Raw genomic sequence first — 24,790 nt, forward strand, 5'->3', positions numbered from 1 at the left:
TCAGTTCAGTCAAACCTTTGTTCTAGGAGATAAATAATCCAGGCAGTTTGATGCTTTGGACTGAAATTTTTTTTCTTATTTAGGGCTTGCCTACAAAGGAGATTTTTCAAGGATAATTATATATCAGTATAACTACAGTGCTTAAAGTTAAATTATGCCGGTATAACACCCTTATATGAAGGCTCTTAAGCTGTGTCTACACTCAGGGCCGCCAAGTGCAGGTTCGGGCCCCGGTGAAAAATTTTTTTCTGGCCCACCACTGAGGGTGGACCGGCTAAACAGGACCGACAAAGCCAGGCCCCGGCCCCCTTCCGGAATGCCTGGCCCCAGTAATTTTTTATTGGCTTCCCCCCCTTCTCGTCGGCCCTGTCTACACTGCCACTTTCAGTGCTAAAACTTTTGTCCTTCAGGGGTGAACAACTAAAGTTTTAGCACTGTTAAGCAGCAGTATAGACAGCACTTTATCGCCGGGATAAAGCTACCACTGCTCATTAGGGATTTTTTTTTTTTATTGCCAGGAGAGCTCTCCCCGAGCAATAAAGCATATCTACACTGCCTATATCACAGCACAGCCACAGCCGCACTGTAACGTGAGTAGCACAGACATATCCTTACTCTGGATTAAGATCAGCCTTTTGCAGTTTAGCTAAAACTGCTTCTGAAACAACATAAGGTAAACTGGAAAAAGACACCCATATCAAAATAGGAGTGTCCATACACTGATTTTTACTGATGTAGTTACAACACTTTAAATTCACCCCTGATCTTATACATCATTATAATTTCTCTGTGCAGACAAGTCCTTGCAGCAGATAAAAATTTTAGTGGTTTAACCAGATACTCCTACTCATTGTCCAAGGTAACCTCCAGGGCTGAATATATTCTGGAAAATAAAGAGCCATTCCTCTATCTAGTTAGAGAGCTAGGAACACTCTAAGCATGCCTTGAGAGCATCTCTTGATCTCTCTGATGGAACAGCCAGTTCACTTGCGTCTGCAGTGACTCCAAGAAGGCATGCTTGGCTCCACAACTGCAGCTAATCACCTGCAATGGGGGTGGATACAGGCAACTGGTTCTAACCCCCTGGCTGCAAGGGTGATGAGTGAGGCACCCTGGAACACTGCAGTGTCAGTGGGTGCATGGTGCAGGCCCTTTAAAACTGAGCTGGTCCTCCACAGCACAGTTTGCAGGCAGGAACTCCAGCTCCAGCAGCTTACACTCCAGGCCAGGTTTCAGTAGCAGCTTGGGAAGTTTCTTTCCTGGGATCTGAGTTTGAAAACTTGTCCTCCTCCCAGCTAGCGGGGAGGAAGAGCGGAAAACAGCATTCACCACCTCCTACCAGTAAGTGGCTGCCCCGGGCATGGAGGTGGGGTGGCAACAGAAAGCCCAGAAGTGCCTACCTTTAAGATGCAATATAGGCACAGTACACTATTTGTTTGGGGGTTTGTCATCTCCGCTGCTGCCTGATAGCTTACTTTTGGATCCCCATGGCATCTGGTTGTCCATCAGTCTGTAACTCTGGTGTTGGTATCTTTGAGGTTCTACTGTACTGGAGAAACTGATGGCAATCAAGACAAGTCTTCCACCTTCAAAAGATCATCCTGCATATTCTCCAGACCTCAGTCATCAGTGTTTACCCTCAGAAGATACTGGTGAAGCTATACGGGCCTCATCAGGAAAAATGGGGGGTGGGGAGAATCATATAATGCAGTTACAAGCAGACCCTTTTCTATAACTGTACTACATACACATCATTGATTTAATTTGTGTGCATCTGTTGGTGGTTTTATACCAGTACACAATACACAAAATAAGAGTGCACCTCTCAACCCACTATATTAATAGTCTTTATTTCATAAGGAAAAAATACAGTAGCAGTGCAAAAAGAGAACTACTGAAGAAGAGAACAAGACTTCTACAAATATCAAAGAAACAGTAAACAATAAATAAGCTAGGGTGTAATAATGCAAACTCCTAAGGAATTTGTAAAAACGTGTAAGGTTGTTTTTACAACGTACATACATACTGTACATGGGAATAAAAGTTGAAAATTCCAACTTGTACAACACAAACCTTTATTACACACAGGAATGTCATTACAACTATTCATTTTGAAAACATTCTTGCAAATATAGAACCTTCTTCCTCTCAAGCGTTGAAAAAAAAAAAAATTTAACCCCATCCTACAAAGCAAATGCGCACCTGCCCCTTTCCTCAAATGTTCATCTTTATATTCTCAAAATAATACATCAGGCTTCCTATAAAAATGTTTCTATAAAGTATTTCATTCCTGTACCTCTTCTTTGTGAATGTACAATACATCATTTTGTATTAAGGTAGCACCTCAAAGGTATTTTAGGTAAACTATATAAAGTGCGGTTACTGGTATACTGTTAACATGCCATAATATTATAATATTCAGTGCAATAACCAGTATGGTTGAAGCTTTTTTTAAAAATGCATGCAAATCTGTTGCTGTAATTTACTGGATTTACTTGTTTTTTTGTAGTAATTAAAAATATAATATTTACATGTCAAAACATAGCTACTTAAAGTTACTCATATACAAGTGACTTAAAGTTCCTAAATTTACATCATGCATCCCAATTAAATCCCCCTAGTGAACTAATGAAATAATACTATATCTTTTTGATAAGAAAACAGTCATTTACAGATCTGGATGTTACATACTATGTATTTTACCCTCATAACTTTGTTGGAATCAAGCATTTTAAGTACTAGAAAGAGGCATAGTTATGATTATTATGCAAGTGATGACTTTTAGTACAATCAAAAGCCAAGATTAAAGCCCTGTATAAGAGGAAAATGTTATAAGTCTTACAATAAGGATGGAATATAATGAAAAGTAATTTTTTTTTCCCTCTTTCACGGTCCCAATTCGGTGCATTCACAATCTTAGCTAACCATGTAAATGCATTTCTAGTTAAATTTGACATTCCAGTTATATTCTTGTTCCATGGTGGTACATATAGCTTCTTAAGGAAGTGGTTGTATCCCATATTTCTATGAATAATACTGGCCAGCATCGAAAACCTACTCATAATTAGAAAAGTGGCCAGATAATAATCAATATGTTATGCAGAAACACTATTCTATGATGAAACAGCCCTATAGTAGTGATTAACATAAGTAATCAATATGCTGTTATGTGCTAAGTTTTACAAACAGTTTATTATTATATAAAATGATATTCATACATTAGACTCTATGAAAGATCGCTTTGGTTTTGCAGAAGTGACAGGAGTTAGATGACCTTCCTTATTAACTTGAGACTGCTGTTCAGATATAGCATCTGGATACAAATGAGGAACAGTTTTAGACATCCTGGTATCTTGACAGTGGGCAGGCTTTTGGCCCTTGAGCTCTTCAAGTTCTTTAGGCTGCATTCCATTTTGGATATTTTCTCCCGGGGCAATAGCAGGAGAGGAAGTTTTAGTCTGATTACTGTATCCACCTGTCTGTCTGGCAGAGAATTGCTCACAGTTTACAGATTGAACAAACCCGCCAGAAGCATCTTTTAGTAACCCTTCAGATGCCTGACAATGCCAAGTGCGATTAGTTTGATTACTCTGCTGCTGGAACCTTGCTGTCTTATCCATTATCCCCATAAATGGTGTATTCCGAGGTCTGTGTTCAGTCGTACCACTCTGAACTTGACTAACTTTATTTTCCTTGATTCGAACATCTGGCCCTAACCCTTTCACGCTATCTGAAAAGATGCTGCTTGAAGTTAAACTACTGGTTGAGCTGGAAACAATCATGCTGCTAGATGGAGAGCCAGAAGAGATGACATTAGTTACAGAGGCTTGCTGCCTTGCTTCACTGCAATTCATTTGAATTCCTTGAATTGGAGCTGCTTTCTCCATGACTGAAGGTGCAAGGACAGTAAGCCCATCAGTGGTTTTGGCCTTGCTTGTGAAAGAGTGAGAAGAGAGACTCTCACTCTGCTGTAAATGGGGACACTGGTTGGATGCTAACTTTTCATTGTACAGTCCAGAACTGAAACCTGTGGGATTGCTTCCAGATGATAAAGTGTTTGGCCCATCTAAATGCTGACTTTTACTGGCTAGATTTCCAGGATGTCGGACAGGCATAGCATTTGTGGGAAGATGCTGAAAAGGAGACGGTGTCTTTGCACTACACAGTGTAGCTCCAGTTCTTGATCCAGGCTGAATGGAATTCAAATGCTGATTAGTTTTCACAATCTGTGCTTGCTTTGTAGGTTGCATGATCAACCCTGGTTCTTTCAGATATTTACTCCCATTTTTTTTCTGAGGGGACATGGATCTGGCTTTCTGCTGAAGGCTATCTTGAAGGGTTCTGCTGTAGGGAGAAGCTGTCTGGGAACGCTGCAGCCTCTGTGAAGATGGAAAGGGGTCATCATGGTGTGGAAATTCTTCTTCTCTTTCTTCAAGATTGAAATGATCATTCACTCCTTGGACAAGAACGTCCTCATTGTCAGAGTCATTCTGCTGTGCTGGCTGTGGAGACTGCTGCTTTTGTTGCTGTGTTCTCTGGAACTGTTTACACTCCTCTTCTACTCTAGCTAGGAGCCTTTTGATTTCTTGGTTACTGGGGCACAATTTTATGGCTTCACGTAGGTCAGCAAGAGCTGTAAGAAACTGTCTGTGTAAAGGAAAAAATAAATAAAAGTAAACTGTTCCAAAAGAACCCCTCACCCACCTTGTCCCTCTAACATTAAAAAAAATTATTACAGCTTTGGGCAATTAAATTTCCACCATTGTGTACTGGCTGTGATCTCTATTACCCATCAAGGCAGCCCTTTGATCTATTGTCTTTTAACAGTGTCTGCTACTTAATGTGGTAGGAAATTCTCAACACTCAAAGGGCACCTTAGGAATGAGGAGAAGAGACAAAGAAGTCCCATATCATTCCCACTCCATCCCATTGGAGGATCAGAAGCCCTTCAAGAAGGCAAAAGCAGTGAGTTAGCTGGCAGCACTGGACACAGCAGCAGGCGGGGATAAGGAATTCAGCACAAAAGGTGCTTCACTGTAACTGGCACACAGAATTCCTTTGTAATGTTCCATACCCCAGAATAAGTGCACTCCTCTCTCTCTGGCTGCAGGAAAAGAAGGGAAAAGGTACCTCTTGCTGGGACCAGATTCTTTGGAGGGTTAGGTTCCCACCATACACCTGGGAGAATACTGCACATGTGCAGAATTTATGTTGCCTGCAGATTTCTTTGCTTCCCTGCAGAAAAATGACTTTCTGATGGGGAAGCAAAGGGAAGCCATGCAACAGTGGTCACATGACCCTCCCCAGCAGTATGTTTCAGGTGCCGTGGGGCAGAGGGTGGGACTGAAGAAGACTGAGGTGGCTCGTACACTGTGCTGGGTTCAGCTCCTAGTCCCGGCTGGGCTGGGGAGGATGGGACTTCCTCTTCCCCTGCACGGCATCCAGGGCTGTGTCAGACCTATCCGCAGCTGTAGGAAGCTATGCAAACTCCCTCCTCCCTGCTTTTCCTGCACCCATTGCTGTTCAGCTGCAGGGGGAGGGATCACTGTACAGGGAGCTGCTCCCCCATCTGCCCAACCCCCATAGATCCAGACTCCCTCCCCATACCCATAACTCATATCCCACTGAGCCTCACCCCTCCACACTCAAAATCCCCCCTCCCTCTGCATCTGAAGTACCTCGACGAGCCACCCACACCTGGATCCTAACCCCACTGAGCCCCACTCCCCCAGCTGGACCCCCCACTGACTCCCCAGACTCCCCTGTGAATTCTAGCCCCCCTGCACCCAGACCCCCTCACTAAGCCCCAACCACCTTCACATGGACCCCACCCTGCAGAGTCTATTACCATTGCACCCAGAACCCCCCAACAAGCCCCTGTGCATCCAAATCTCCCCCGAACCCAGATCCTCCACTGAGCCGCCCGCACCCAGATTGCCCCTCACAGAATCTTCTCAACCCCCATCCTGATACCCACACGCTAAGCCCCTCCACACTTGGATCCTGCCTTGCTCAGCCTGCCTGCCCACACCTGGTGCACCTGGCATGGAGGGGCAGGGCCCTGAAATGTTTCTGAGGCAGGCTCAGTCCCTGCACTGTGTCAGCCTTGGGTGCAGCCTCACCATTGAGTCCATAACTGCACAGTTATCTCCCACCTCTGTGCAGCCACTGGTCTGTGCTCCCCAGTGCCATGCTGGAGCTTTCACTTTTATTTGACAAACAATACTTGCAGAATTTTAAAGTATTGTGCACAGATTTTTAATTTTTTTTTTGTGCAGAATGTCCTCAGGAGTACTATCAAGAGCTGACAACTACTCTTCCCTGCCCCACTCTTGCCTACATCTTGGACTGCTGCTCATTCAACAGCTTCTTGTCCTTTGGCATTCTGTCACCTATAATAGTTTCAGGGTTTTTACTGCTGACCCATCCAGTTAGCTAGTTTTGGTACCCTGCAAGAAATGCTGATGGATTACTGCTGGCTCAGTCCACGTGATGGGCTTGTCAACACTAAGCCAAACCCCAAAGAGGGCTTTTGGCCTATGGAAAAGGATAGGATAAAAGGGAATATAGCTTAATTTACAGTCATTTATAAAAAGGTAGATACCAAAACTGGGCATTTACTCACTCTGACCATCATTATTTAAACAAGTGTCATGAGGAATTCCAGAAACAACTGTTTAATATCCTGCCTACCTGGCACCTTTCACTTGCATTAAATTCACTTAACTCCCAACAAAATTAATAAACACAAAAGGGAAAGGAGAAAAGGGGACAAAGAATTAGCAAGTATCTCTAACTTAAAGCACCTTAAATTTACCTGCGAATTAGCTGTTTAAAAATGTTATAGACACAGTCACAGACAGTACCTGCTGTTTCTCTTGGCTCTTGCTCTAGCATAATAGGCTTCATAGGATGTGGGTTTCAGATCAAGTGCCTTGGTAGCAAACTCTTCTGCCATGCCAAAGTCCTAATTTAATAGCAATTATATTTTCAATGTATACAGTGACATTTAAATATTTTTAAAATATTACATGCACGTAAGTTGCAGACACTAACAGAAACAATCTTGAGAGCTCCCATAGCCTACCCACTTCAGACAGTACTATTTAAATTGGCAAAAGTAAAGTTGGAGGGTTAAAAAAAACAAGTGGGGATTGGGATGGACCTTATGCTGCCACCTCTAAGGCTTATCTACACAGGGAAGTTGTCCAGCATACCTATTTCAGAATAACTATTCTGTTATAGCCCCCTATGTCAACACTATTCCAGAATAAAAGCAGGGCAGTTATTCTGGAATAGCTATGCTGGTCAATTTCACCTATGTAGACAAGCCCTGAGTACTACTTTACTTTATGAGGAGTCCCACTGGTTGTGGTAACATAGGGCTCAAAATCAGTAGATGATGGCTGAAATAACAGTGGATAAGGAGTTTACTAGTACTAGAGGTTGGGAAGGAAGGGGTCCCAGCACTTACATGTGCAGTGACCCATGACAGTAGCAATCACTTCTGGAGTAACAGGTAATCTGCCCACCTGTATGGTTTGCCCCTCTCCCCTTGCCCCTCATTTCATGCTAGTACCACATATTCTGTACATCCTCCCAGTGGTAGCTTTGCCTGTCTCTCCTTTAGCTCAGCCGGAAGAGCAAGAATCACAAGAACATCATGGTGCAAGGACAGCATACTAGCCCTTTATACATTTATGAGGTTTGAGCTTCATTGAGGTTTCTAGTACTCCAAGTATCTGAGCAACAATAAGAACTTACATTTGTTTTTCTGCGACACCGTGACAGGTTTAAATACAGGGAAACTCTTAGTTCATTGAAAGCTTTCATTTCTTCTCCAAACCCTTCCCGAGGAAACTTCCTTAAGGCATACTGATATCGCTGAGCTGCTTCTTTCATCTTCCCTTTCTATAGGTTTAGAACACAAGAGCTTTAGAAGTTGGATTTGTAAATTCCTCAATATTAATCATTCCGATTTAACATTTGCTAAACAGACGCTCTTCAAATAGAATCTATTTTTATAGATTTTGTATTTACAAATAAGTATTTTTTTCTTCAAAAACAGGGATAGTTATTCAAATATTTACATTTAAATCTGTAACAAATGGTGCCAAAGCAGAGTTCTTCAGACATGTAAGGTCTTGTTGATAACACAACTTCTTGGTCTGGTATTTGATGTGGAACAGTTTTACAGAGGATAATTGAACAACTGGCTTAAAAGTCTAAACAGCAAAACTCTGCAGGCCAGATGATGCCTTTAAGCCACACCTTTTATTGGAGGTGGTGCCTACCTATAAAATCTCAGGATAAACTCAGAGGAAGGACAGTCTATATCCTGAGCAATATACAAATGTAGATTCCAGCACCTCCCAAATTCATGTAGGAGCTGGAATTGAAACAATGAAGGTGTCTTGCTTCTGTGTGCTTTGCTGGGGGGTGGAGGGAAGGAATTGCAGGGGGGCAGGAAGCAGGGACATCTTGACTTGCCTAAGAGAGATTGAAAACTGAAACTAACCTTCTCCAGTGACTACCAACAAATTTTAAAATTTCAAAAAAAATCCAAAAGACATTCAGAGAACATCTCTGTGGTTAGATAAATGTCCGTGAGAAGATGTTGCTAATGCTTCTTACAAAAGCAGAATTTAGATAAGGACTAGCAAAGGTTTTAATTAATAAAACTGAAATATTTTTCTTTTTTTTTTAAATTATTTTATAGTTAATTTCTTGTTTTTAATAATTTCTTTGCTTTGTAATTTGTGTTAGCCTAAATAATAAACTTGTGTTAGAAGTTCTCTCATGGTGTCTCTCTTTATAAAAGTAGGCCTACATTTTCAAAAGTGATTAGTTATTCTGGCTACATCAATTTTTAGGCACCCAACTTGAGATACTTGATAGGGACCTGATTTTCAGAGACTGTGCGCTCAATTCTTTCTGAAAACCAAGCTCTTATAAGATGCCTCAAGTTGGGTGCCCCAAAACCATCACTTTTGGTAATTAAGGCTATAAAGGAAAGCAGTTAAAGGAGCAGGGAAGACTAAGGTAACTGCACTAAATATATGCTACTATAGCCTCATGAAGGCATCAGGGATAGAACTCTTAGCCCTGAACACTGTATACCAATGAAACTTTGAGTTTGAGTTCATTAATATAGTGGCTTAGGCCATAGTGCATAAAACACAACACAATTCAGTAAAACGAATACAAAATTTAAAAATACAAAAATTAAAGATCACAAGATCAGCCCTTCCTCTAGAATCAGTTACACCTTTAAAATAATAACCCCTGAAAAGATATAAAAATAAAATGGGTTTGAAATACACTTATTTAGGTCATAAGGAGCCTCTTTTTCGCATATTTTTCTGTTTTTTGCAGATGCAGGTCAGAAGTAGCAATAAAGATGTAGAGGCAGACCTTTGCAGTCCTTACAAGGGGTGACCCCCTGGATTTCAAATCCCGTGGCTAAAACGGCCTTTGAATGATGCCCATGTAATACCCATGGAAGTTATGCTACACTAACGAAATACAGAAAGAATGTCACACAACTTAAGACATTTCCAATCCACTTCTTGTGAAGCAATATCTCACCAGAGAAAAGCATTTATCATGCATGCTAAAGTTTGCTCAATTCATATTTAAACAAATGACATGCAGAGAAGTATCTCAACAAAAGGATATGCTTTATGTATTTTGTTCATACCTAATTCAATAGGATATGTGCAAATTAGCTTTCTGCCATTTTAAGGAATAACTAAATATTACCAATATTTCAATGAACAACTTGAAGCACAGTAAAGGAAATCCAGGTCAAATCCTTTTATCCATTTTTCCAAGATCTGAGTGTTCCCAATCAATTTCTCCCTTACAGGGGAAGGATATTTTCTGTCAAAGCTCCTTGGTTCCCATACCCCACAACATGAGGGAAGGAGGTTGCATATACCTTATTATCAATACTTTGTTAAAACACCTGTTGCTTTGTCTTTAAGAATCATTACCTACCTTCAGTTAGCAATGAAAATAAGAATCTACCTACTTTGTACATTATGTTTCCTTCTTCCATCAACTTCTGTAGTAGAATAATCAGAATATCAGGTTTAGAAGTTGCCATTGCCCATGCCGCGTTTCCTGCAAGTTAAAATATTAAATACTTTTCAAAAGACATTTCTGATATTACTAGAAAAAAAAACTAGGCTTGTTTCCAACATAGTTTCACACTCAAAACTTCAGCGGATATTCCACAAGTGAGGAATGATTGTAGAAATGCTTATACATACAGCAGCCTGGTATTAATGGTTCAAGTGTGTCTGCCCTGCTTTAGGTCCCATTTCAGGAGAGCACCAAAGCATGTGTTTAAATGCAGTCCTAAATAAGGATGCTTTCCTGAACTGTGGTTTAAAGGCGCCCAGACTCAGTTGCAATCATATACACAAACACACAAAAGTAATAGTCACATAATTAACTGCTGAAACACAGGATATACTAGAGCCATTAATTAATTGCATTCCTCAGGCAACTGACAACGTCACCTGCCCTCTGCCCTCTAATCCGTTGCCCCCAGGACTGTTAATATTCCAAATCTTTGAGCATTTTCAAACAGCTGCAATGTAACACAAAACCCAAACGTGGAATTTCTCCTGAGAAAGGATAAACATGGGTCAAGGATTGAACATCATCAGTCCTGGATTTCATGCCTGAATCCATGGATTAAGTCCATGAGGGCTAAAAACAGGGCCTTTATGTCATTAGAAGCCCAGTATTCTCACCTCTCCCTATAACAATGATATAAGGTTTTTTATTCTAGCCCATCCTAGTAGATAGTGAGATATGAGACCTTAAAATCAGAACAGTTGTGTGTACAGAAAAGCTATTTTAGATTTAATTTTAGAAACCTCTAAAAATTATTTCTATCCTCTGAATCCTAACTGCAGAGTCCTGCTAACTAAGACACCTGGTTTCACAGATGGAAGATTAAAAATAATATCAATACAATTTTAAATAACCTCAGAGTTCTAAAATGGTTTTTCAGAACAACATCCTATGGCATAGTATAAACAGCTTTATCGGTACCCTTTTGGGATGACTTCATAATTCATGTCTAGCCACTAGCATGTAATGGCCCTATTCCAAATAAATGTGGATAAAATCTTTACCATACCAGCATGTATTCTCTATGTATTAAAGGGAAAAGCCCCTTCTTAAGCATTAGTACCCGTTTGCTTTCTTGAGGCTCCACAGCCTCCTGCTATAGTTAAGGTTCGAAGTGTTAAGATGGGAAATACAGAAGTGGGAACAAAAAAAATGACTGTTTGCTTAATGCACTACATATATTTCATACAACTGGACCAGCAAGGCTGGTACAGATTCATCAGCTTTAAAACATGTGGCTATCACCTGAAAAAAAGTGTCCAAAGTGCTCTGATCACCTAGCTCTTGAGCTATGCACTGAATTAATGTCTGGAAAAGATTTTCATATGCTAAATACCTATTATACAACTACACCTCTACCCCGATATAATGCTGTCCTTGGGAGACAAAAAATCTTACCGTGTTATAGGTGAAACTGCGTTATATCAAACTTGCTTTGATCCACCAGAGTGCGCAGGCCCCCCCCCCCCCGAAGCATTGCTTTACTGTGTTATATCCGAATTCATGTTATATCGGGCCGCGTTATATCGGGGTAGATATGTATTTAAATTAATGGAAGCCCCAAAAGTTATGGAAGAGGAATTTTTTTTATTAGAACCAAAACATTATGAAGAAAAGCTAGAAGCAACTAGGGCTGGCTGAAGATGATTTCCAAGTGAAAAATCCCCTTTTGCACAATTAGAAATTTTCCCATGCAAAAATTTCTGTTTTCTGCTAGGAAAAAAATCAAAATGACAGTCCCCCAGCTGCCCGCCTGGAAGGCTCAATTTCACTTTCTGCCTGCAGGGAGAGAGTTTACTCTCTTTAAAATTGACAAACTCCAGGAGGGCAGTTAGCAAGCCAAAAAAATATCTGTTTTGGTTCACCCAAAACAGAACTGTTGAAAATTTCTGTCCAGTGAAAAATTTAGATATTTACCTTCCACCCCTCCCCACTCCCCAAAAAAACTCTGAAATTTTCCCTGGGGCAGAAAATTCCCTTTTTAGGCAGGCTCTAGTAACAACCCCTATATTTAGGTTGCCTAATAGCTTCTATTACAAACTATTCTTGAGACATTTTCTTTGAGAAGCTCTCACCTCTCTTGTTTGCAGCATTGTTTTGGTAGCAGGAATGCCCTCAGACTACATAAATGCCTTTTTCTTTTTCCCATAAAATTCCATTCAGCTTTTGCTGAGATATAAACTCTTAAAAAATTCACCATTTCCTTCTCTTGTTTGCATTCCCGAGGAAAATGCAGCACACCAAAATAACAACTGAATATAAAAATTCTAAGTCTGGACCGGCAATACTGCTGTCAAATCAGCATCACCAGTAGCACACACTGCACTGGGAATTCCCAGGAGCTGTCAAAGCACATGTAGTTAGTGGGACCTAGTTCATAGCCCATGCCCCTGTGGCAACATCATCATGTGGCAGAAGGAGAGAGCAAACCAGTCCCGGCCTCCTCCCCACCATGAACTTCCCCCAGACCCCACACCTAGCCCCAGTGGCTCATTCTCCCTCAAAGCTTGTCTCAAGGGGCACCACCTGGGGACAGAGCTCCCTCCAGTTCCAGAGAAAGAGGCAAAGGAGGCAAGGCGGAAAGCATGTGCGTGCTAAAATATTTAGATCCTCAAGTTCAAGAGGCAACAATCTGGCTTGCAATGTTGAGGGTTCAGAGTTTGACACCTGATGATAATGGGTCAGTTGTTACAGCTGGATGCCACAGAAGTTTTGTTTACTTTTTTCCTTTTAAAAAACTCTAGAAAGCACCATACAAAAGTCTACATTAAATGAACATTCTTAAGGTTGCAAAGTCATGCACTCAAAAATTTGGAAATATCAGAATTAGGGTTGCTCACATAACAGTAATTCAGCCTTTTAAATTAAGCATAAGCATTTTGATTCAGTCTTTTAAATTAAATGTTCACTATGTTCAGCATTCAGTGCACAAGGAGACACAATTACGGTTGCATGGGTAACCATAAAACTGGCATTTTCTAACTTTGGAGTGCTTGACTTAGAGTTCTTTGAAAGTCGGTTTCTGTATGTAACATGTTTTATAGACTTCCATTCAAAAGGAACGTGATAGACTTTCTAAAACTCTGTTTTAGAAAAATGACAATTATTGCACTATAGCAGACATTTAATTCTTTCCCTTCTAAACAAAAACAACACAAACAAAAATTGTGCTTTGATGATATAGGATGGGCTTACTAACCTAATTTGGCGCCTTTTCTAAGTAGTGTGACCACTACTGACGTATTTCGACATCCAATTGCTCTGTCTAATGGACGCATTCCACTGTAGTCTACGTGTTCAATCACTGCACCCTTCTCTACTAAATACTGCACCTGGGAAAAAGGAAGGAGACTGGATAAAACCTTTAAAAACTTTCAGCATGGGAGGCAGAATAGTGAAGCCACTTCTTAATCCTACTTGGAGTCCCCATTAAATAAAGTTAGTCTCTAAAATAAGTTAAATCCTCTTTTGTCTTTTGACCCCAGAAGGGAAGGAAAGGAGAAGGTAATAGCCACATTCCTAATTTTACTGCATTAACTTCAGTGATAAATAATAATCTTTTTCTGTCTTCATGTCAGTAGAAAATATATACAAGACACCATAAGGCCAACACTACATGTTCACTTTCCCATTTGTTCACATCATGAGCTTCAACCTACTGGTATGGCTGCTAGTGTCCAAGATTATAAAACTGGGATGAAAATACAGAGGAGTCCTGCACAGACCATATGGGCTTCAGGATAATTAACAGAGGTTTTGATAGCATGTCACAGTATGTTGTGACATTAAAATGACAAGTGCGAAACTATAGTACCAAATTTGTTCTGATGTGTTTGGGGATGAATGGCATACAAATACAATAAAGAAGAATGTACAGGCTATTTTTAAGTAACAGTCACTTAAACATGGATTATTTAAAATGCCCAAGTTTAATTATATGCTTCAATTTTTTGTGATAACAGACATTGGCTTTTTGAACTAACTGAAGAAAACTAAAGCAGTAATATTTATTAATTTCTACACCACTTATCAGTGGAGCAGTTTGATGTTGCAGTTAAGAAATAAGGGTATGTCTACACTGCATTCTAAAGCTCATATTAGCAAGTCTCAGAGTCTTCAAACTCAGGCTTAAAATAAGCAGCTATATATACTCAGCAGCTGGAGCTGGAGCTTGGGCTCTGAAGTCCCAGGAGGAGAGAGAGTTTCAGAACTCAAGCTCCAGCCTGAACCCAAACATCTTCACTGTTATTTTTGGTTCTGTAGTGCTTGATCTGAGCTCTGAGACTTGGGACCGCAAGTTTTAAAATGCAGTAGACACAAACTTAAACACAAAGTGGTAAAAACAGAAATGTTAAAAGTAAAAAAGATGTCCAATGCTGAATAAAATAAATGCATCAGAAACTTGTGGTACCCAAGAGTAGCTGGAATTGGCCCATCATTAACTTCTCAATAACCATTCTTGAAAGTGGGAAGTACAAGAAATGACAGTAATAGGAAGGTGGTTAATGGCCAGCAATAGTTCCTTGAATAAGGAGCCTAACAATTGCTTTCTATGGCTGATAATGATTTAACCTGAAGTTAGACATTAAGTATCCTTGTCATTCACAGCCTCCAGGTCCTGACCAGGTGCTGGTTTGCTGGATGAGCTGTTCCACTACCTCCAACAGTCATCGCTGTTGGCTGCCACCCTGGCCCAGAGATCAAGCTGCCCAGACATACAAGGTGAAAGAAGATGGTAAGTCCTAGTGCAGCTGTCTGCTAGATTGACTGGCAGTTTGAGCTGCTCCGGCTGGTGACCAATCTCATCCCAGAGATAACAGTAAGGACCTTTGGTAGCACAGGAGATGTTAAGTCACATACAAGATGTAATGTCACCATCCAGGCTGGGGAGTCTAAAGACTGGTTCTCTCTTCCTCTTGTTGCAGATGGATGGGGATTCTGGATCTGAGGTGAGGTGCGTGTAGGGGCCAGCAATGGAAACTCTGGTCAATGTCCTCCTCCTGGCAGAGTGCTGCTGCTACTGCTTTGCTACAACTGGAAATTCCTAGGATTCCGAAGTAATTTAAGCAGGAAAACTGTTCCAAGTAAATTATTTGTTTCCGAGCTTCATCACACTGTTTTCAGCACATATGGACTAAGTGTTTTTCATGAATATAGACAGTACATCCAACACCCCCACCCTCCAAAAATATACAGTCAGTAAAAAGTAGCAATATTGGAACTTTAACATGCAAGAGAGACACCAGTTAGAGGAAAAAACAGATTTATTTTTAAACAATCTAACAGCTATGTTCCCACACAACATGTGCTGGTTGGAAATATTTACTTCATATTTCATTTTTGTTAATGTCATTTCATAAGCCACTATTCACTCAGAAGTATATGTGCAAATACTGAAACACCAATGTTTTGATTACAGAGTGTCTAATATAGTATGTTAACTACAGTACTCCCAAAAAGGCTCCTGACTGAACAGAGGGGATACACCCCAAATCCTCCTAGGAGGCCTGAGGATTCCTTCTGCCTGTTAGAAATACACTCACGAGGAGGCTGAGCATAGTGCCTTCCAAAATCCATTAACAACCACTCGCTCAAAATCAACTACAGACTTGTGTAAATTAATTCAGATTAAGGTGGAGTGTGAATTTAAAGTACAATAGCTATTTCTGAGTAACTCCACATGTGGATCTTTAGAGGTTTGACTCTTCCTAAATAGCTATTCTGAAGCAACTGCATGAGTAGACATGCTCTAGCCTGAGTAAAGGCTACCTCCATATGAGTAAGAGATTGAAAGCTCAGGCTCTAGGTTCCCCATTTAATTGCTGGATTTGGTGTAGTGCATGTCCTTCCCACTAGTGTGCTGACATGATCTTCAAACCTGAAGTGAATATCTCCTTGCAGGTAAGAAGTACATTATCTATCCTACCAGTTATCTCCTAGAAGCTTAATTTCTGCCAGTTTGGCTTACTTATGTTTTATTGCTGAGAGCCTCACCTCATGCATGCAAATTTGAAAAGTTTAAATCATGGACTCTGAAGTTACCATATATTGGCTGTAACAGTTATAGACATATCTTATTTCACTTTCAAATTAATCACTACCCAACCTGTAATACTTATAATATAAACTAAGGAAGCAGTGGAGTGCAGTGGATGGGGTACAAGACTGGAAGTGGAGACCTAAGGTGTAGTCTCAGCACTGAAGTGTCTGATTTGCCTTAGTTCATGCTGCAAATTTACCTCAACACCTTAGTTTTCTGCACTTATAAAGACTGGATAATAATGTTTAGTCACCTTTACAGAATGTTGTGAGATTTACAGAAAAAAAGCTTAAACACTATGTGGTATCATTATCATAATCATAAACACTACCACATCAAGAATGCAGGCTATCTACACTAGGATTAGAAAAAGTGCTCTTTATGATACAGAAATGAACCACTCAATTTCAGCCTTGGTGCACCATTATTTTCTTTATATGTCCCTTTCATTTAAGATCTTTGCTCAACATTGTTATCCAATCTGGGCATTGGAAGGCTATTTTAAGAAGAGTTACAAAGAGAAAGGATATTTTCCACGGTCTAGCAGACTTTATTTTGTTTTCTTTCTTTTTCTTTTAATTCCAGTAGATCAGACGTACAAACTAGGTGTTTTTCTTATGGAGATTTAAGATACCCGTTATGACATATTACAACATACTGTAAAGCACAAGGGCATCAGAAGAGGTTACTGCACAAAGTGAGTAACCGCAGTTCTTCAAGATATATGTCCCTACAGGTGCTTTGCTTCAAGTATGCATGCATCTCTTGAATCTTGTTCAGAGATTTTCTGCTAGTCGTGTCCATTTGGCCCAAGCATGTGCCCACACCAAGGCTATATAGCAATGTATGGGAAACTGTCCTCAGTTCCTTCTCCACTTGAACATCCCACAGAGAACAGTCTGAAGCAAAGGGGAAGGAGGGTGAGTAGTGGAGCATCCACAGGGACACACATCTGGAGGAACCACAGTTACTACATACAGTGAGTAATCTCTTCTTCTTTAAGTAGTGTCCCTTTGGGTGCTCCACTTCAGGTTGCTTATGAGCAGAGGGAGCTTCAGAACTGAGTCTAGAACTGAAGACAGTACTGTAGTACCAAGTTTAGAAAATGTACATACTGAAGCTTTTGTAATAGCCCTACATAACTCAGATACTGGCATATTCTTGAGTAATGCTGTGAATGTTGCTGCTGATTTGACAGAATGTACTCTCACCCTTTGCAGGGGATGAACAACAGTTGCATCATAACAAGTACGGATGTAAAAGTTAAACCAGTTAACCAATAAGCATCAGACTTATCGGTTTACAATTAAACTCCACTGCTAGCCGGAGCCTGGGACCATGGCGGCAGGGGTCCCTAGGTTGGGGGCCGGCAGCAAGGCCCTGCATAAAACATGGAGGTGCGGTAGCACTCCCCCCCACACCTCTAGTTCCCCAGTTAGATAGAAGAAAGGAGTCTCCCACAGAGTGGTGCCCTACACCCCCACTTCTTGTTCCTGGAGGTGGCAAAGAGATCCATGTCTGGAAGACCCCATCTTCAGAATAGCTGTGAAGAATTTGAGAGCGTAGCTCCCATTCTTAGTCCTGCGAGAAGCATCTGCTGAGAATATTGGCTGTGGGGTTCTGTCTACGTGGGAGGTAGACAGCTGAAATTTGGATCTGACAGGCTATACACCAGTGCCATAGTTTCATGGTTTCGGCACGCAGGGAGGGCGATCTTGCTCCTTCCTGTGTGTTGATATACATGCAGGATACGTTGCCCATCATGCCTGTGATTGATTTGCCCCAATGTGGGATAAGAAATGAAAGCAAGCATTCCTGACTGCCCTGAGTTCCAACAGAATTATATGGAGACTGGTTTCCTTAGATGTCCATCTGTCCTGGGTCATCAGAGCACTGAGGTGAGCTTCGCATCCCAACAGTGCATCTATTGTCATAGTTACTGATGGATCTGGGTGACAGAAGGGAATGACTGCACAGACATTGAGTTGATCTTTCTACCAGTCCAAGGAGCTGCTCACTTGAAGAGGAACTGTCACATGCCTGTAAGGTGTCTCTGGCTGGAAAAAAAGTCACTCTGAGCCAACCCTGCAAGCAGCAGACACATAGCCTTAAGCAATCAGTCATGGAGGTGCAAACTACCATGTGTCACAAGAACTATAGACAGCTCCTTATCATGCGTCAAGGGCTCTCCTGAACTTTGCCTATCAGACCCAACAAACTTATGAATCTTTCTATGGGAAGGTAGGTCCTGACTGTCAATCAGTCCAAGGATGCGCCTATAACTGTATCTTCTGTACAGGGATTAACATGTTTTTGTTTTTGTTTTTACATTCAACTGGAGAGACAATTCCTGGAAAAGAACATGGGATGTCTGGATGGAAGATAGTACTGCTTCGTAGGAACAAGCTTTGAATAATCATTTGTTGAGGTACAGGAAGACAAGGATTGCTTCTCATCTGAAGTAAGCAGCCACTGCTGCCAGGACTTTTGAGAACACCATTGGAGCTGAAGAAAAGCTGAAGGGAAGAACTCTGTACTGGAAATGGTCCTGGACTAAAGTGACAAATAGGTATTTCCTGTGTGATGGAGGTATCATTATATGGAAATAGGCATCTTGTAGGTCGAGGGCCAAAAGCCAATCCCCTTCCTCTAGTGAAGGAATTATAGCTGCCAGTCACCATTCTGAACTTCTGAGACTTTACAAATTTGTTTAAAAGTCTTAGATCCAAGATCGGTCTCAATCCTCCATCCTTCTTTGGCAAAAGGAAATACTTTGAGTAAAACTCTTTGTCCTTGTGAGGAGGTGGAACTGTCTCCATTGCTCCTCATTGAAGGACAAAGTTCATTTCTTGTCTCAATAAAACCAGTGAGCAGGGTCCCTAAAAAGGGATGGGGAAATGGGAAAGGAAGAAGTGAGGGAGGGATGTAAAATGGATGGCATAGCCCAGTGTTATGACCTCTATGACTTACTTCTCTGTAGTGATCCACCTTCAAGCATGTTGGAAATGAGAAAGGCGGTCTCTAAAAGCAAATGGATACAGCTGTAAAACCAGAGGCATGCGAGGATTCAATCCCTTGACTGACCCATCGGAACTATTCCTTTGAAGATGACTTAGTGCTCAAGGAGTGCAAGTGAATGGCACTCTCTCTGTGGAATTAAATCTTTTTCTGGGATTATCAGTGGATCTATGGAATCCAGAGAACTGAGCAGGACATCATCTCTGGGCAGTCTGTAACCTAGTAAATCTTGTCTTATTTGTACATGACCAGTGATCGTAAAGTAGCCCTAGAGTCCTTTAGTGTGTACAAGGATTCATCCACGGTCTCCAAAAAAAGCTTATGACCGTTGAAGAGGAGGTCCTCAACAGTTTTCTGAACTTCGCTCAGAATCCCCAAGAGTTGGAGCCAAAATGCCGAGCATAACAACTGCCATGAAGATGTTCCTGGCAGTAGTGTCCGCAGCATTCAAGGCTGTTTGAAGAGAGGTTCTGGCCCTGTGAAATGATGGACTGGAATTGTTCCCTATGTTTCTGCAGCAGATGTTCAATAAAGGCTGTAAATCTATTACAGTTTGTAAAATTGTATTTGGCCATGATTACCTGATAGTTCATGATCTTAAATTGCAGGGTTGCGGATGAATAGAACTTATATCCAAAAAGGCCCAGTCTCTTTTGGTCCTTGTCATATGAAGTAGACTTTCCAGAAGTGTTACTTACGATGCTCATTTATCGCATCCACCACTAGGGAGTTTGGGGAGACGGGTGGGGATGGAGGAGAACAAAAAAAATCAGTCATTAAGGGAACATAATAATATTTCTTACCTGCCTGTTTACACCTTGGCAGAACGATAGCAGGTGTCTGGCACACAGTCTTAGCTGGATCCAGAGCACCTTTTTAATGGGTAACTGCAGGATATCCAACAGCTTGTACTATGAATGGAATCTGAAGAGTGTCAGCTACTCTCTTTATAAGGTCATGAAACTGATGGAAATTGTCAGCCATTGAACGTGGTGGGGGCAATAACCCTCTCGTCTAGGATGAAATAGGTGTTTGAGAAGTGACCTCCTGCTCCTCAGATGTCTCTTCTTGTTGGGGAGAGGGGTTTGTTGGGGAGGAGAGGACTGTACAGATCTCGCTTCCCTATGAGACAGCACTTCTTGTGATTTGCTGCCAATAAGCAACCCAGTGTCTCAATGTAGCCATGGGGAGTAGGGGCATACGGAAGTGAAGGTGGCATGCCGGGTTGGTTCCACCATCCTTGTTGCCAAGCATGATGATCTTCCTTATGACGGTCAAGGAATGGGTTCCTATAAGGCTATGTCAGAGAACCTTATACAGAAATAGAAGAGACTGACTGGAAGTCTTCATCCTCTTCAATATCCTCCAATGGGGGAACACACAGAAAAGGTCAAGATTCCTTGAGTACCAGAGGACAACAGTGATCTGGAGATCAGGGGGTCAGTACCAAGAGATACGCAGTAGCCAAAGCAGACTGTATTGCTGATTGGGGCTGTACCAGCGCAGGTGCTGGTGTGTGTGACCCTTGCTTGCTCAGTATCAAGGATGCTGAATGGATAGGTACTGACAGCAGGGCTATGCCAGAGGGTGCCAGACTGAAGTGCTTATGATTAAGGCTACATTTTAGTCATGGGTATTTTAGTAAAAGTCATGGACAGGACACAGGCAGTAAACAAAAATTCACAGCTTGTGACCTGTCCATGACTTGTACTATATACCCCTAACTAAAACTTGGTCCAGAAGTGCTCTTTGGGGGTGGGGGAGTCCAAGGGCACAATGGAGGCTGGGGTGGGGGTTGCCCGGGACCCCCGTTGGTGCTGGGGGGAGGCAGGTGGTGATGCACGGCCTGAGACCCTCCCTGGTGCTGGGGGGCGGGGAGGGTTGGCAGGACTGGCAAGCTCCCTGCCCAGCTCTGTGCAACTCCCCCGATCAGCAGCATGTCCCTGCAGCTCCTAGGGGGAGGGAAGGCCAAGGGGGCTCTGCGCGCTGCTCCCGCCATGAGTGCCAGCTCCGCAGCTCCCATTGGCCTGGAACTGCAGCCAATGGGAGCTGCAGGGGCTGTGTCTGCAGGCAGAGCCCCATGACCTCTCTGCCTAGGAACTGCAGGGACACCCCCAAGGTAAGCCATGGAGTCAGCTGCATTGGCCGTTGAAAAAGTCACAGAGGTTATGGAATCTGTGACAGACACGCAGCATGATTGCTCGCCTTGTCCCTTGAAGATGGTACAGAGGCCCCGTCAGAACCATATCTCTCCTTCGAGCTGTGGGACTTTCCAGCCTTGCCAGTCCCAGAGGAGTCATCCTTTGCCTGTGCTGTACTGAGCCAAGAGATGGAGGTTTCCAAGACCATACATCTCACAGGGGACCTGGGTCTTTTAGGAGCTGGCTCCTTAAGATGAGAGTCCTCTTTCTGGAACTTTCCCAGAAGTCTCCAAAAAGCCTCCCTTTAGAGGAAGCCTGCAACTAAGGTCTAAAGAGCACTGGATATATCCAGAGACAGGGGTACAGGTGGCGGTGGGTTTCCTGATCTGATTCAGGGATCATCTACACTGAAAACGTACATTGACACAGCTACATCTCTCAGGGGTGTAAAAAAAAAACCCATACCCTAACAGACCTATCTCTGCTGATCTAACTCCCAGTATAGACAGTACCAGGTCAGCAGAAGAACTCTTCCATCAACCTACCTACTGCTTCTCGATGAGGTGGATTAAATACAACAACAGGTCAGACCCTCCATCACTGTAGTGAGTGTTTATACTGTAGCATTTTAAGTGTAAATGTACCCTCAGAAGTTGGTCAAAGGGAGCATTCCACCATTAGCAGTCTTAGCTTAATCTCCCTGTTCTTCCTTGCCCTGGATTTGAGGGCCAGACAAAACTTGCACTTCTGGGAGACCTGCAGTTCTGTTCCTCAAGCAACGGACACAGAGTGGCTGTCGCTAACAGATACAGTCTCTCGTCAGGAGAGGGACCCATCAAGCAGAATAAGGCTCCCTCGGGGGGGAGGGGGGGGGAGAGAGAGAGAGAGAGAATAACAAAATAATCCTCCTGTTACTTATCTCTGACTATAACTAATACTAAACAAACTTCAGTATAAACTGTATACAAGAGAGCTGACATATGCTCAAGGTGGACATGCTAAGACTCCATCTCAGGCTGAGATAGTTGAGAAGGAACTAAGAACGTTTCACCCATGCAGCCTTATGTTGCCTTGAATTGTGGCACGAGGAAGGATGTAACAGAAAATCTCTGACCAAGGGCTCATGATGTGCATGTGCACCTGAAGTGGAGCATCTATAGGGACACTACTTGAACACTGGACTTCTAGTACAAATATCTAGGTACTAAAAATCTGTTGGAAAATGCTTTTTCTGCATAAACACCTGCAATGGTGTCCAGGTCTAAGTGATGGAAGTAAAGAAGGAAGTTAAGCCACTTAACTATCTGCCTACACTTACTTCATTAACATTTTGATCAACAGATTCCATTTCAGACTATGAAAGTTTAAAGTGGGCTTAGAAGATTTTCTACAAATTAACCTTACTTACAATATCAGAATCTCCATAAAAAGCTGCCAGATCCAAGGGTGTTCGTCCATTCTTGTCCATCTGATCTATTGTTGCACCTTTTTCAACCAAATATTGAACCACTCCCCTATGGCCTTTTAGGCAGGCCCAGCTAAGTGCTGTCAGCCCCTCTTTATCCAGGGATGAAATGGCTGCACCTGAAATAAAACCCAAATGGGTTTTTTAAAAATTAAAGTTCCATGTTTAACTTTTAAAATTAAAACCAAAATTTGATGTGAACTTCAAAATATGAGTAATAAAAAAATCCTTTCACTTCCTCTAATCTCCATCAAAAGCTACAATAAAATAAACCTTATTGTATAGTCCGGCATACCGTTTGCAAATAAGATATGACTGAAAACTATCAAAAGTACCTGATGCTGAAAAATTATCCAACTTGTGTATCTGTAATTAAATGTACAGAAAAATCCCCTGTGCAATTGTATAATGATTTTACCTTTGGAAAGTAGAAATTCCACAGTGCTCAAGTGTCCTTCACAAGAAGCCACCATAAGTGGTGTCCTGCCTTGCTTGTCACTTAAATTCACATCAGATCCATGCTCTAACAGAAGTTTAGCAATCTGAAAATACAATTTAAACGTAGATAAGTAGTTTAATTTTTAGAAATGCACTAATGGCCTTTTAGAAATGGGATGTATAATGTGTTACTTATATTCAGTCTGATAATTCATGATGAATTTAAAACTTCAACAGTTTGCAGTTCTAAGTCTAGGATTTTCCACTCTGCGAGGGCTGCTTTCTACCATGTTGCAACCCACCACCAAGGGTAGCAGGTCGGGAAGAATCTTTCAATAACAGGTTGATCTTCCATTAGTACAGTGCGAGCATAATAGCTCCTATGCTGCCTCTGCTCCCAGTTTAGGAAGCACAATTCTCTAGTTCAGAAAGACGTGGTAATTTCAAGTGCTTTGTCCCATCTTAAATTACTCAAGTGGTGAGGTTTTCCTTGGAATGAAGTGTGTCTGAACACTTGCACCATTTATTAAATGCATAAAGATGCAGGAACAATTTTAAAATTCAGGAAACATCTCCCATAATCATTCATTTTATTCACGAGCATTTGTCACACCTGCCAATGTCCCTGCCGCACTGCACAGAAAAGTGGAGGGATTCCCCTCCTGTTGGCTCTTGTCACAACAGCTCCATGTTCAAGCAGTAACTCGCATACTTCCAATTTCCCTCTTCCTGCAGCAGCTGTCAGGGCTAAAGAAAGTCAAAAGAAATTATTTCTTACTAAACTTGTTTTAGCTTTGGTAAACACAGCCTCTTATGGAGGAAAAAAGAACAATTTTTTCAACTAAAAATACCTCTGTGCAGTAGTCCCAGCATTCTGATCAAATTGTCTCTAGATTCAATTATGTAGACTTTTTCCGAGACTTTTTTTTTGTTTTTTTTTTAACCCCCACCCCCCATTTATAAAGGCAACTTGATGTTCTCTACAGAGCATCAGGAGGAGCAGAACTGAGATGGGAGGTTAAAGCATCAAAGTATACGGTGACTGAGGAAAAGCTAAGTCTCAAACAACTGATTAAATCATGTACATGGCTTGCATATAAGAAGAGTGTTAATGGGCAGAAAAAACAGATCAACCAATTTGATAAGTCCATTATATTTCATTTTAGTTTAATCATTTTATCAAGATAGGTGAGCTGAAACCTATTGGACTATGCTTCTCTCAGAGGTTTATAGATCTGATGGTCCTGTTAGTGAATCCCAGGACTATCATAGCTTCTCAGAATGCTGCTTATTTATTGACTGACAGCAGCTTATTACAACCACTAAGCAGCAGATATTCAACATTTCCCAGGAAGTTTGTGTGTTTCATGTAACTGGGTTTCTTCCTGATGGAGGAGTTAAAGCTGTTTTGCCTATTTTTGCAGCAGACTGCATGGGAAAAATTACACTAGCTCTCTAATAAAGGGTTTTGATTCTTAATTTGACCATATTTGTTTTAGGCTTCAAATGGCTTTTGCCAATGCATGAGTGATGTTAACATTG

At 41.6% G+C, this 24,790-nt stretch overlaps 1 protein-coding gene and 1 long non-coding RNA gene across 4 annotated transcripts in view; one reads left to right on the forward strand and one right to left on the reverse strand.

The window, feature by feature from the left end:
* Positions 1-24,790, forward strand: part of LOC115659342 — a 77,345-nt gene that overhangs the window by 5,170 nt on the left and 47,385 nt on the right. Inside the window, exons 2-4 of the long non-coding RNA XR_004002526.1 lie at positions 519-590; positions 14,755-14,881; positions 15,072-16,047. This is a non-coding gene — a long non-coding RNA (uncharacterized LOC115659342). The remainder of the gene's footprint in view (positions 1-518; positions 591-14,754; positions 14,882-15,071; positions 16,048-24,790) is intronic.
* The window catches only part of TANC1 (tetratricopeptide repeat, ankyrin repeat and coiled-coil containing 1), a 195,289-nt gene continuing 172,333 nt past the window's right edge, over positions 1,835-24,790 (reverse strand). For all 3 annotated transcript variants that reach the window (XM_030579279.1, XM_030579280.1, XM_030579278.1), the window contains 8 exons: positions 23,862-23,995; positions 23,229-23,352; positions 22,754-22,929; positions 13,346-13,478; positions 10,034-10,125; positions 7,765-7,911; positions 6,867-6,967; positions 1,835-4,647 (listed from right to left, as the gene is read on the reverse strand). In XM_030579279.1, the coding sequence (XP_030435139.1) occupies positions 3,213-4,647; positions 6,867-6,967; positions 7,765-7,911; positions 10,034-10,125; positions 13,346-13,478; positions 22,754-22,929; positions 23,229-23,352; positions 23,862-23,995 (2,342 nt within the window). In that variant the 3' untranslated portion in view covers positions 1,835-3,212. The remainder of the gene's footprint in view (positions 4,648-6,866; positions 6,968-7,764; positions 7,912-10,033; positions 10,126-13,345; positions 13,479-22,753; positions 22,930-23,228; positions 23,353-23,861; positions 23,996-24,790) is intronic.

The sequence above is a fragment of the Gopherus evgoodei genome, chromosome 11 (genome assembly GCF_007399415.2).
Source record: "Gopherus evgoodei ecotype Sinaloan lineage chromosome 11, rGopEvg1_v1.p, whole genome shotgun sequence".
Classification (NCBI taxonomy): domain Eukaryota; kingdom Metazoa; phylum Chordata; order Testudines; family Testudinidae; genus Gopherus; species Gopherus evgoodei.